Below are 13,772 nucleotides of genomic sequence, written 5' to 3' on the forward strand. Positions count from 1 at the left end.
TAGTGCAGGTGCAGCTGCGGTAACTCCTAATAATAGCATGGAGGAGGACGACAACCCTCCGCCACCTAAGAGAAAGGCTCCAGCCGTTAGCAGCCAAACCGCATCACAACTGGCAGACCTAGGACAGAAATTAACAGAAATGCAAAATGTACTTAAAGAACAAGCGGAAGCCGTCGGCAACCTCATGCTGGCGGTCTCGACCATAATGTCGAGAATTGACAAATTCGAAAGCAACGTGGCCAACCTAAGTCTTAGAGTAGCCAAGCTGCAGCCAGTAACCACCGCAGGGGCCCCCATAACTGGGGTCGCATCTAATCAATTCCACGACACCCCTGTAAACAACGTAGGAGCATCTGGGGTCGTTCAGACCTCCAGCCCTCGACCAGACCAAAATAGGCAAGCACGGTAAAAGAGGCGCGCTGACGATATGGCAGTGGAATTGCAGGAGTTACGCCGCAAAAAAAGCGGTCCTGCAACAACACCTTAAAAACAAATCGAAACCCGATGTAATAATGCTACAAGAGACACACGAATTAGCAAAACTACCCGGTTACCAAGCCATCGGTCCCCCATCCGGGGAGAACCAAGCGGTAACTACTTTGGTCAGGAAAGGCTTAGTGGTCTTTCGTCACGGCCTTAAGGTAGCGCAGATTGAACAAGTATTCGTAGAAATTATACCTAAAAGCAAGAGCCAAAGCAGCATGTTTATCCTCAATCTATACAGCAAGCCAGCGCACATACGACAGCGCTTTTGAACCCTTTTTAGGAGGGTCACCGACATCGCGGGCTCCCATCCCCTACTAATCGGAGGAGATTTTAACGCCCCGCACGGAGCGTGGGGCTATGCCTATACGAGAGCCAAAGGCAAGGCTTTATGGCAGGATATACAGGAAACAGGCCTGACCCTCATCACCGACCCCAGCTCCCCCACCAGAATGGGAACAGGGCTGACAAGAGACACCACGCCCGATCTAAGATTAGTGAAGAACGCAAGAGGAGCGAGTTGAAATAACACGTTCGAAGACCTTGGTAGTGACCACAGAATTCTCGAAACGAAATTATTGGAGAATTTAACGGTCGAACCCAACAAAACCTTCAAATGGACGGACTGGGACCAGTTCCGCAAGAATCGAGCCGGAATGACGCACGCGCCCATCACAGACATTCAACAATGGGCCGAACAAGTGATGGCTGACGTCAATGAAGTTACAAAGACCGTGACGCCAGAACTTCTCGTCGAGAAGATCGACAGCCAGGTGGCAGAAACAAAGACACAATCGGAAGTTGAGGAAACGCATAGCGTTACTCAACAAACAAATAGAAGAACACTGCAAAACTCTTAGTAAACAACAATGGGATGAGATCTGCAACGAGATGGACGGACGGATTGGCACCGGTCACACATGGCGCCTGCTCCGACACCTGCTAGACCCGACCAAGACCAAGGCAACACATCGGGAAACCATGCGCAAGCTAATACACACACACACCAAGGATGAGGAAGAAATCCTTTCTGAACTCTGCGACAGATACGCCCCGCACAGCCCGACTATTCAACACGGCGAATACACGGGAAATCCCAATTTCTCTTGTGGGGTCTGATCTGGGATTCTCACACCGTACTCTTGGGACAAAGGAACGACAACACAGTAGCAGCAAACAATCACAAGGGCATTTATTGCACCTTTCATACATCAATGCCTGCTAGCCGAGTTGCTATCCACAAAACATGCCGATGGGCGCGCGACAAATCTAGAAGTCCGACTCACCGCGACCGGAAGCGAGCGAATATGTTCGCCCCATGCTGGAGCCCAACGCCTGGTCGTTCGCGTGTATAGTCACGCGAATCGTGGCGCGTTCGAAGGCGGCCACGCGAGACGGTCTCGCCGAAGCATCGGTCGGCGCGCGGCACGTCCGTCCCGCTCGCTTCCCGAACCCAAAGAGAGCAAGCGCCTTCCTTTCGGCGCCCAAGTAACCTCGCGGCGTTAGCAGCGCAACACTCGCGCCATCTCTCGCACTGCGCTTCAACCACATCAACCGCGCGGGCGCCACGCAGGTCACGCGGCGAAGCGCGAGTACAGGAGACGAGCTATGCGGGAAAAACATCAGGGGAGGCGCGAGGGTCGCGCATCCCCACACTCTCTGGACAGAGACTTTGGCGAGGCGGAGATCCAGGCCGCTTTGCAAAAGCTCAACAGCAAGTCGGCCCCGGGACCGGACGGCGTAACTAATAAGACCCTTTGTAACTTGGACAACGAGACCATCTCCGAACTGACCAAGTACATCAACGATTGCTGGACCCGAGGATGCATCCCTGACCAGTGGAAAAGAGCAAAAATGGTGCTCATCCCCAAACCAGGGAAACCCCCAGATCTGGCCAACCTTCGACCAATATCCCTTACGTCGTGCGTCGGCAAGTTGACGGAGCATGCCTTCCTCACCTGTATCAACGCACACTTGGACGACGTGGAAGCGTATCCAGACACCATGCTCGGATTTCGAGCTCATCTCTCCACGCAGGATGCAATGATGCAAATCAAGCACCAGATACTCGACAACAAGGCAAGAGGTACCAGGGCCATTCTAGGATTAGACCTCAAGAAAGCCTTCGATAATGCAGCTCACGCAGCCATACTACGCAGCATTGCCGCACTCAATCTAGGAAACGGAGCATACAGCTATGTTAAGGATTTCCTCACAAACAGGAAAGTCTCCTTAACGCTGGGCAAACTCGCATACGAAGACAGTAACATAGGCAGCGTCGGCACCCCACAAGGCTCGGTCATCTCGCCGATGCTCTTTAATCTCATTATGATCGGCGTCCCCGAGCGCCTCAACGCCATTGAGGGAGTGCATCACACAATATACGCGGACGACGTTACGATCTGGGTGTCCGAGGGAAGCGACGGAGAAATCGAACAGTGATTACAGACCGCGGTCGAGGTGGTGGAGGAGTACCTCGTCGGAACCGGTCTCGTCTGCTCGCCAGAAAAATCGGAACTCCTCCTCTACCGCCCGACGCTTAGGGGAAGACCCCCCAAGGCTTACATCCAGCATGCTGCATACGAAGAAATTTGCACACGCACCAAAGACGGACAAGAAATACCCAGGGTGAAGCAGATTAAGGTGCTCGGATTCATCATAGAATCGAACGGCAACAACGGAGAAACGGTCAGGAATTTGGAGACTAAGATCATGAACACGGTGAGGCTCATCAGAAGAATCACCAACAGACATCAGGGTATGAGGGAGACCAACGTCGTCAGACTCATACACTCCTTCGTTATTAGCCACATTACCTATGTGGCCGCCTACCACAACTGGTACGCGGCCAAATATGCCAAACTGAACACCCTCATTAGAAGTAGCATACAAGATGGCACTGGGCCTTCCAGACAGCACCAGCACGGAACTGCTGCTACAGCTGGGAGTCCACAACACGCTTGAAGAGTTAATTGAAGCACACCAAATCTCGCAACTCGAAAGACTAGCGAAGACACGAACGGGCAGGAGTATCCTGGACAAACTCGGGATAAGTTATCACAAGCAGCACGGCGACAAGACATCCCTTCCAAGCGCGATCAGGGAAAAGCTGCAGGTGGCTAATATACCCAAGAACATGAGCCCCGAATTCAATCAGGGTCGAAGAGAGAGTAGAGCCAAGGCTTTACTCAAAGCCTTCGGTAGGGACAAGGAAGCGCTGTTCGTAGACGCGGCAGAATACGAGGATCGACGTGCTTTTGCAGTGGCCGTCCTCAATACCGAGAAACAATTGGTCAGTTGTTGTAGCATACGTGTAAAAAACCCCGAGGTAGCGGAAGAGGTGGCGATAGCCCTAGCCATCGTTAACCCCAGTTGTAGATACGTAATCAGTGACTCGCAGACGGCGGTCAGAAACTATGCACAAGGCAGAATTTCGCCGAAGGCTGAGGCTATACTCAAAGCCAACGCGAACTATGTCACCTCCGAGGAGATGGAGGAACGACACACGTCCCCCGGCGCACACGTCCCCCGACACCCCCGTACCCAACCTCAACGAGGAGGTCCACCGCGTAGCGCGAGGTCTCATGTTCCGCGCCAGCGAAGAAAGATCCTCTCTTGGGGTTGGAAATCCAACGGAGGCATGGACAGAAAGGGACAGAATGACCAGATACTGTGATATTACAAAATTTTATCAAAACTCAAGGCGGGTTTATCCGCCCCCTAACCCCAAACTCGACAGGGCCCAAGAGGTAGACTGGCGGCAGCTACAAACAAAGACCTTCCCCAACCCCGTCCATCTCAGGAGGATATATCCGGACGTCTACTCGGATGATAACTGCAAGCTATGCAGCAGGGCTCACGCAACTCTTGGACACATTCTCTGGGAATGTGATGTTATATGCGAAGAAAATGCAGTTTCCCCAGATGAAGCTGCGGCGCGATGGAAGGCCGCGTTGCGCAGCTCAAACCTCGAAAATCAACTATGGGCCATCCAGCAAGCCCGTGAGGCGGCGAGGAGACAGGATCTCCGGACCTCCTCGGGGGCGGCCTAGGCCCAGGCCACGAATTTTCCGGATTGTTAATCAAGTTGTTACCACCACCACCACCACAAAACTCATCTGCGCAAGCTCAGGAATGGTATCACCACGTGTCAGTCGGGTGCATGTGCCGGTCTACGTGAGAGATAACTGTTGAGGTGCTTAATCTCTTCCTTATGTAATGCAATCGAAAGCTGACTCATGCACGCACTTCCACCATTATAGATATGTCATGCCTCTAACATAAGATGCATATTTTCATTCTTATGCCTGTACAATATTACGCATTCATCTAACTCTGGTGTGCAGTTACAATCTTGGCAATGTAGTAATTGTAACTGCACACCAGAGTTAGATGAATGCGCAATATTTTACAGGCATAAGAATGAAGATACGCGTCTTATGTTAGAGGCATGACATATCTATAATGGTGGAAGTGCGTGTGTGAGCCAGCCTTTGATTACATAAGGAAGAGATTAAGTGCCTTAACAGTTATCTCTCATGTGGACCGGCACATGTACCCGACTGACACGTGGTGATACCATTCCTGAGCTTGCGCAGATGAGGTTTGTGTCTTTTTTCTTTTTTCACCTCAGTGCTCCCTTCAGTTGATAGTCGGTGTTCGTGTTGTCCACTTCTCTACTCTTGTGTCCTGTCTGCACGCATCACCTCTTTTTTGCACTCTGAAGCTTGTTCTGCCGGGTTGCCCAATGGGAATTTACCGCTGTGATTGGGTGAGGAATAGCGAAAACACTACGTGTTAACCAATACATACGCAACAAGCCGGTACGGTTTATGCGGATACAAAACGCATTACGTTCAATGGCTGCTGAGTCGGGAATTTGACTTTGCTACCTTTAAAACGAAACTACTGTTTAGGCGGGTACGGTTTAACAAGGTTTTACTATATAAACTGTACCGCACTAAAATAACATTTTTCAAAGGCTGTGCACATGTAAAATGTGTAGACCAAGAAGCCATGCGTATTCGGGAGTTGAAGCGCATGACTGGGATGTGCCCTCGCATTCGTTGGTGAGGTGGTTCCTCCGTTTTTCAATTGCCATACAGCGACTGCGAAACATTTCCCTGATTCTGCACGAAACTGCTACTCTGGTCACTGACTCGTGACAAAACAATACTGGTTAGGCCTTCAGTGGGGCTGTTGGGTGGCAAGATGCTCATTTTTGATAAATGTTTGTGCCCACAAACGAATAAATGTTGATCTGGCACGAGATAATGCACACAGGCTGCCCTAACGGCAGTGCACGTGAAGCAGGGTTCGCGGGTGATCAGTTGGCAACTACCGCGAATGCATATAGCAAAAGTTTGTATGTGCATGTATTATCAGGAACAGTGAAAAATTGCATGCGGACAATGTTTCGACCTGATGCATTTATGGAACACAGTTTAAACTGACAGCGTTGTGTAGTAAGGGTTGCATGTGTGCTAAGTGCATTTCATGATGACACCCATCGCGATGAGCAAATGCAAAATGGACTCGCGGCCTCAACAGATATCTCAATGGTTTTGGAGTTATAAAAAAAAAACAATGAATTGATTTTACCGTCAAAATTGATTTTGTTATCGGTGAGCACAAACTTAATGTCAAGGAATCTAATCCTCCTTGACATTAAGTTTGTGCTCACCGATAACGAAACCTGCTGGTGTTACGAACCTAGGGCAAGTAAGCCACTTTTACCATTTCATTCCGCGCATACAAAGCTTGTGAAGAGGGGAATCGCGAAGATGTGTTTCAGCGAAGCACTGAAAAAATCATGCCAACACCTAATGTACGATAGCTTCGAACGGCAAGCCTCGCGTTTAAGCTGCGCTGGTTACCCGAGCCACGTGCTTGTGTCAGTCGCAGAAGGACTGCTTAAGAAGGCGCAGCAAAGCAGTTCGGAGCAGGTGCACGTGTCGAGCACTGACATGAACAAAGGAAAGGTTGCCGTCATCCCCTACATACACGGATTCTCCCATAGAATAAAGAAGATTGCTGGAAGGAGCGGCATTAACGTTGTGTTTTCGGCACCTAATAAATTGGTCAGCCTCTGTAAAACCACAAGGCCGGAAAGAATCCCACGTAGCGCATGTGAAAAAGAACATAAAAACAAATTCGTTGATTGCATCGCCGGCGTCGTATACCGTATTCCTCTCAGCTGTGGACAATCCTACATCGGTCAAACAGGTAGATGCATAAATGACAGGCTACGAGAGCATAGTAACAAAGTTAACAACGTGGCCGCTGACAGCTTTCTTGCCATCCATTGCCAGAGATGCAAGTGCAAACCAAGATTTAAAGAAACAGTGATCATGAGTAGAAGCAGGTGTGAAATGACGCGCCTGATAATAGAAGCCAGACACATAGCAACATTCGGCGATGCATGCGTCAGTAAAACTTCCATTTCATTATCATCAAAAGAGCTGAATTATCTTTGTTCGCGTTGAACGTGTACATGTTTTGAATATGTGAATCAAGAAACTGCCTACGTGTGGTTCCCAGTTTATATCTTTTGTTTATTTTTCCAAAAATGTTACACGTGGTGTATGACGGGACGAGGGTGTATATATAGCGACGAGAACGAGAAATAAACCTGTTGTTGAAAGTAGCGCTGTGTGTGTCAGATGTACCTTCTTTTGTCCTTGTCAAGCTTGCGCTATAACAAAATAAGATCTGTCGTTGTAGGCCATGCTTTGAACGAGTATTGATTCTTGGCAGAAGTAGGGAACAAACTGCAAGGAAGTTGTTGGAAATGTTTTATATTAAAAAGAAAGGGTCTGATTGTGTCAGCGATACATCTATCGTATTATATTCCGCAGAAATGTGCTTCATCCAAAGTATGTTATCATGACCACGTTGTTCTGTCACACCTTGGCTCCCTGCGCATGAGCGGAAGTTGTATTTTCTTCTATACGTTTGTTCAGACTGTCATTAAACAGTTGGTAGTTTGGCGCTTCACTGTCTCCCTTTCTTCTGTCCCTTTTCAAGAAATGTATTTTGCGCCACAAAGTATACCTAGGAAATCTAAGCACCAACTTGCCCAAGAAGAAGTCCTTTTGGTTATATATTGAATTTGCATAAGCAAATTTTCATCAGCACACAAAGTGAGCAAGGTCAATGGTTGCAGCTGCCAACTTGCCTCCTGCAGTCTCCCTGCCGACCTACTCCTCTGGTGATGGGAAACTGGCCGCACTGGCTGGCTTTTGCCTAGTGGGAGGACATCATACTGCGCATACAACAGGGTCAACAGCCTCATCAATGGGATTCCAGCAACGAAATGGTTCAACAGTGCCTTAACTCTTTTTACATATCTTGTCTCTATAATTTAAAGGAGTACTGACACACGTTTTTGAAGTTGTAGAAACTATACCACATGCCCCTAGCAAATAAAAGGATGAGACTTAAAAAGGTATGAAGGTTGGGAAACACTTATACTTTAATTAGTACTAAACTTGGACTTTATTTGCCAGCCTGGCGCAATCAGCAATGTCATGATGTCACATTACAGAGCAAAAATTTCAGCATTGTGCATCAATAGGGGTAGGCGTGAATATGTTGCTAATCAAAGATAGACAAGAGACCTTTGGGCTCTCGTGTGGAAGCCACGGCCAATTACAAAAATACACAGCCAGTGTATCACCACGGCCTTACACACCCCCTCCTGGGTCTCGAAACTGGTCCACATACTCTTGTGCTTCCCAGTATTTTTAAAGGTTTTGAAACTTCATTTCATGCAAGAAAAAAAATAAATAAGTGACAAGTTGAAAATGTTGCGTCAGTACTCATTTAAATATCTGCTTTGACCAGCTAATCTATTACAACTAGGCCCGATTTTCGGCTTCTCAAGCGCTGCAACAAGTGCGTTGAACACTGAATCCGCAAATGAACACTGACTCTACAATAAAAAGTTTGTGAAATAAGCTCTGCCATATATGTATAGCTAATTAAATTCGGAACATCTGTTTCATTTTCAGATGTCCAGAACTGTGAAAATGCTGTGAAATAAATGATGCCTTAAAAATTGAGATCATAGATTACTATACGGTAATACAATGAGTAACAAAGCATTTCCAACTGACTATTTCATGGCAGGTACTTTCTGTATATAAATTGTTTTATTTATGGAAGGGGCTTGCTAAGTAGTCAGTCTTCATTAATGATATTATCACATTATAGAAAAAACAGCCAATCTTTATTCGACACAAGTGTTGAGCCTGAGTCTTCAACCGTCAACTGAAGTGCGCACGCAAGCACACGCATGCACACACACACGCGCACAGACAGACAGAGAGGAAAAAACAAGCGCCGGTGTTTGGATTGAAAGGTCTTCATCCAATTCTTCACTGGTGTCTGTTAAAACAGCTACATGCAGGTGGACAGAAGCGTCTTAATCTGATTTCTAATTTGGCGGCACTGTTGCAAGATGTGGCAATATACAATAAAACCTTGCTAATTAAAAAAACAAGAAAAGAATACTTTAGACTATATACAACTTATACGAGAACACAAGAAATGTTAGAAACAAGTGCTGCTGGCCTATCAACTCGTTCTAAGCTAATTTAGACTTGCCTTTTGGTCTGTGCAAGTACTCATAAGCATTATTCAATGTGTGTAATGTGAGAAACATTGTGCAAGCTGTCGATGAAAGATGATCCTACTGCAACCCACACACTCGCACCAAACTTGTCAGCTGCACTGAGATGAACGATTAGTCGTGCACCTTGGCTTGTCCACGACAAACCAACAGGGAGGTGAGTGCACTAGTGAAACATCTATTTGAATGAAGATATGTATGTCATGCTGCTACAAGTGCTTATTACTGTCAATGGATGACAAGAATTGCAATTTCAACAAAGGTTTCGTGTGAACTAGAAACAAGGGTAATAAAGTTCTATGGGAAATAAAGGTCATGCTAATGCAGTAAGCTTATCCTTAATTATTTAGGCCCATTCAATAATTTGGCTTGGTTAATTTGGACATGTTTCCTGACTTTGTGAAATGTGAATTGGAGTACCAAGCTTGAGCACCATTCATTCAATTAACGCCACTTGTAGTCAATATCATTTTTTGGTTATGTGGTAGGGTGACGTGGGCATCAGGACTGACATTTAGGAGGATGACGATGGAAGTCCCACTCGCTCTAGAGCGCTCTCGAGCTCCAAGGGTGCAATTGGAACACCAACACACAGCCTGTAATCAGATGTGTGGCTGGTACACTTTTGACAAAGGGTATTTACTGCAGAACACACAGCATGTTCAGCATGGCATGTGTAAATGACAAAGTGGAAGAGCTCACTTGACACTGTCTTCCGTGACGATTTGAGGACACTTTCTTCGCTATGCCCTTGGCTAAGGCAGCATCTGTGAGAACAGGCAAGCCCAAGGAGAGTCTATCAACACTTCTCAAAAGTGTTTTCCACTGGAACACAGATTTACTCAACTATGGTTTCTAGTTCTACAATGTACTTTTGTCTTGAAACATTGGGAAGGTCACTGCAGTGCTCGAGGCACTGCACCCAAAGGCTGCACTTATGTGCTGAAATGTGTCTGCCAAACTGCATAGCAGGTCATAAAAGAGAGGTGCAAAGTTAGAAATAATGAGGAAACAAAAAATCCAATGTTAAACCAGAAATACATTTTTTGATCATCATCAACGAAGTGTTTAGACAATCCTACAATGCTTGGCTCTCTAAGCGGAAGCCATGCAAGGTGATGATGGAATGTTCAAGTCGAAGTAAAGGCAAACACTGACGTGTTGGATTACATGGTGCTGTACTCGTGGTAAATGTGGCAAGTTGTATTGAGTGCACTGACTCCCTTAATTTGACGCTCTGTGCCTGCTACTTTCCTGTCACGAATGCTATGGCACACAGAGGTGTGCATGAGATTGGTGGTGAGAAAGTACTGATCACACAGCAATAAAGAAAAACAAAGTGCACAACATTGATTAGGATTATTGTTGTGGGACAAAATTGTGCACAAAGAGCTGTACAGTTTTGAAAAGTGCAAGCCTCTTAATTAAAGGCGTCCTGAACCACAACTTGGCCTTGGCGAAAAAACACATTCAGTGAATAGCATACACTGCTGTGTACACAGTCGTACGTGGCGCATGAAGTTCACAAGTGGAGCATGAAGTCACCTTTTTTGCCTATACCCTCTCTTCAAACAGAGGCCATCTCCTCGCCATTTTTGAGGCTGCTGGCAGCTGCCATATTTTGTCATTTAGCATATTCTCATAGATGGCTGCTATTGGCCAATAGCTGACATCAATCAAGAATGGCATTTTGATCAGTGTGCTTCTTCCTACTGTTGCTGCATATATTAATTGACGCAGTTAAGGGGGTATAGTAGGGCAAATCGACCAAAAAACTGATTTTTTGATTTCATCAATAAAAAATAATACACACTGTGGTGAGCAAAACAGTGCAGCGGCAAGCGCGTAGGAGTGCTCTAAGCCATTTAAAAATGGCGCCAAAAAGCGCGCCGCCTGGTATTTAAACGTGACAGATGCGAGGGTTTGTTTACATGTTGTTTTCCATCATTTTTTCAGTGTTTACGTAATTATGTTTACTTCATGCTTACGTTTACGTAAACATCAAGAAAGGCTTTGGGGAAGTCACCAAAAAAGCCAGAAAGTTTCTCTACTCTGCTGGTGCATACTGAACGGTTGTAGTGAAGGTGCAAACATAAAAACGCGTTTTTCTCAAAATCACTTTTTTCAAAATTTTCGGAACTTGATGTACCTTTTCTGGAAAACTATACAGCCCCATTGTGCTGAAATTTTCCCAGAATATACTCACATCCCTTGCAAGTAATCTGAACCTAAATGTGTGAAAAAATGACTCAGTTATAACTAAAAAAGAAAGAAAAGATTATTAGAAAGACCCTCCACGGTACGAGACGTGTGACGAATATTTTTTTTCGTGTGACGTAAATGTAGCAAAGCATTTTTTAAAGGTTCCAGTTAAACCCACTATTATACAGAATTATTGTGCGAAATCTCACGGTCATGCTGTTTTTGTTTCTGAGAAAAGGTACATGTTATTTTCCATCATAGCTTAAAGTTTGGTTCTCAACTACACAAAAAATAAGAAGGCCTGCAGTAAAAAAATTACTCCAATTAAAGCCAACGCTATTCCTATTGAGCGTGCAGAATTTCACGCTAATGTATAGAACAGTTGAGATATAAAGCTAAAACCAAGATGGCTCATGGACCCTACCATACCCCCTTAAGTAAGCAGGCTCAAGTAAGCAAAATTATGCATTTCGAATTAAAATAAGAATTACTGACATCTACAAGATGCTGTCTGTTGTCAGCTCACACTAGGCTACGCTCGCCCACGTAGAATGCTCTGGCCACACTGCTTATCAGAAGCTGGGGGGGTGAGTGAGGAGGGGGTGTCGTAGCAGTCAAGTTTTGCTAAGTTTAATTAGTTTTCAACACTCAACCTCCTTCAAAACTTCCACCCAGACCACACATAAGCTACGCCTGCCGTGCCTCACACGGGACACAAGCCAGCGTGCACTCACTCCCAGCTGCTCTTGGCTAGACACCTTGACAGACATCACTTTGTATTTCACTATCTATAAAGCTTAAAAATGTGCAATTTGAATTTGTATACTATCCCTGTAGAACAAAGCTGGTTTGCACCACGTAACACGGCCAGACTGATGCACACAAACAGAAGCGTGCACTCCAGCCTTGCCATGCACATAGCAATTGCCCTACAGTTAGGGTGGCTACTACTTGGTGCATAATTACATCTGTTGCCTAACTTAAATACTGCATTTGCTGTGGGGTGCTACCTTGAGCCCACTCACCATCGAGATATGTTGATAACTGTGTGCTTTGATTGGTCTATGTTGGCGATAAGAGCCGGCCCATGTGGCCAAATTGTACTAGAACAGGCATAGCCAATCTTGACTACGCAGTGCTCTTGCACATACTCCGGACCCACCATCGGACAGGTCGTCTGCTTCTCGAGTTGCACACCTTCAAGATGAGTTGCCTCAAGGGGAAGTATTCTCGGAGGATCCCCTTCTGCGATACTATTGCTTTCTTGTAACGTAGTACACGGCGCATTGTATGATTTGAGTGGTTTAGCTCAACCAGCCAATCAGTGTGCACTGAAAGTTATATTTCTGAAAGTGACCATCCGAGAAAACGTCCCATGTTCGAAGCTCACTATGTTACAAATCTCTTAAACACGAGTACGGAGTGCGGCATTCATCACTGAGCTGATGTACGTGCTGCCAACATACTTGTAAGAGAAGATGACGTTTCATTCAAGCCTCGTAAATTGTATGATTGCACTAGAGATAAGTGCTAAAGAAAATGTGCTACTCATGCCACTTGGTACCAGAAAGAACAGCCACATGCAGCTATCAGTGCACTATAGCACAGCAAAGTGATAACAAACCTTACTACAATAACAGCGTCCGGAAGCATGTATGTGTTGCCAACAGCACCCATCGTTTCCTGCTGAAATAAGTAACACAACACTCAAGCCAGTTGACGTAATGTCATAGGCAGGACAGTGTAACCAGCACTGCCCAGGTCCTTTGGAACAGAGGTTCATTGAGGAGGAATGAAAAAGATAAATGCTGTGGTTGCAGTGTGTATGCTCGTACTAGGTCTTGCTGAGAAATTCTTTCAGAATATATTCCTGGGAGGCACAATACATATCCCAAGGCATTTTTGAGGTTTCAGAGAAAGGTGGTTCAGGGCTCTTTTATGTTTTGTAAGATGGCAGGTTTTACACTTACGTCTCTAAAATGTTATTCATTTAACTCTGTATGTATCAACCTGTGAGGTTGAAAGTTGCAAGGAAGCGTTAACATTAAATGACAGTGAATAACACATGTTGCCAAGGCTCAACTGAAGGAAGTCCAAGCTCACCTATGTTTGGATTTTGCCGTATGTCAACTACTTCCAGGACAATGTTGTTGACCAGCAGATTATGCAAGGCAGAGGCACCAGCATTGCCCACATTGCAGCTCTGAAGGTCAAGTGCTGTCAGAAAACAAAAGGTAATCACTACAGCGGATTCCAAATAAATAACATTTGCTTAAACAAAATGACGGCTTCAACTTTGGTTGGCCGCCCATAGACACAATGTTAACAAACCTTGGCTAAACAAAGTGCATGTTTTAATGAATGCCAGTTAAGCGGAACTTGAACTGAAACTAGCATCTACCTCATCCCATGCATAGCCATGGCTGCACTGGAAAAGCAGATGTGTATCAACCCA

General features: G+C 45.8%; 1 protein-coding gene across 2 annotated transcripts in view; it reads right to left on the minus strand.

Moving 5' to 3' along the window:
* The window catches only part of LOC135908621 (centrosomal protein of 78 kDa-like), a 102,461-nt gene that overhangs the window by 74,426 nt on the left and 14,263 nt on the right, over nt 1-13,772 (minus strand). For both annotated transcript variants that reach the window (XM_070537864.1, XM_070537863.1), the window contains exons 5-7: nt 13,421-13,534; nt 9,818-9,882; nt 7,661-7,747 (exon numbers count right to left, since the gene is read on the minus strand). In XM_070537864.1, the coding sequence (XP_070393965.1) occupies nt 7,661-7,747; nt 9,818-9,882; nt 13,421-13,534 (266 nt within the window). The remainder of the gene's footprint in view (nt 1-7,660; nt 7,748-9,817; nt 9,883-13,420; nt 13,535-13,772) is intronic.

Source organism: Dermacentor albipictus, chromosome 4 (genome assembly GCF_038994185.2).
Source record: "Dermacentor albipictus isolate Rhodes 1998 colony chromosome 4, USDA_Dalb.pri_finalv2, whole genome shotgun sequence".
NCBI lineage: Eukaryota > Metazoa > Arthropoda > Arachnida > Ixodida > Ixodidae > Dermacentor > Dermacentor albipictus.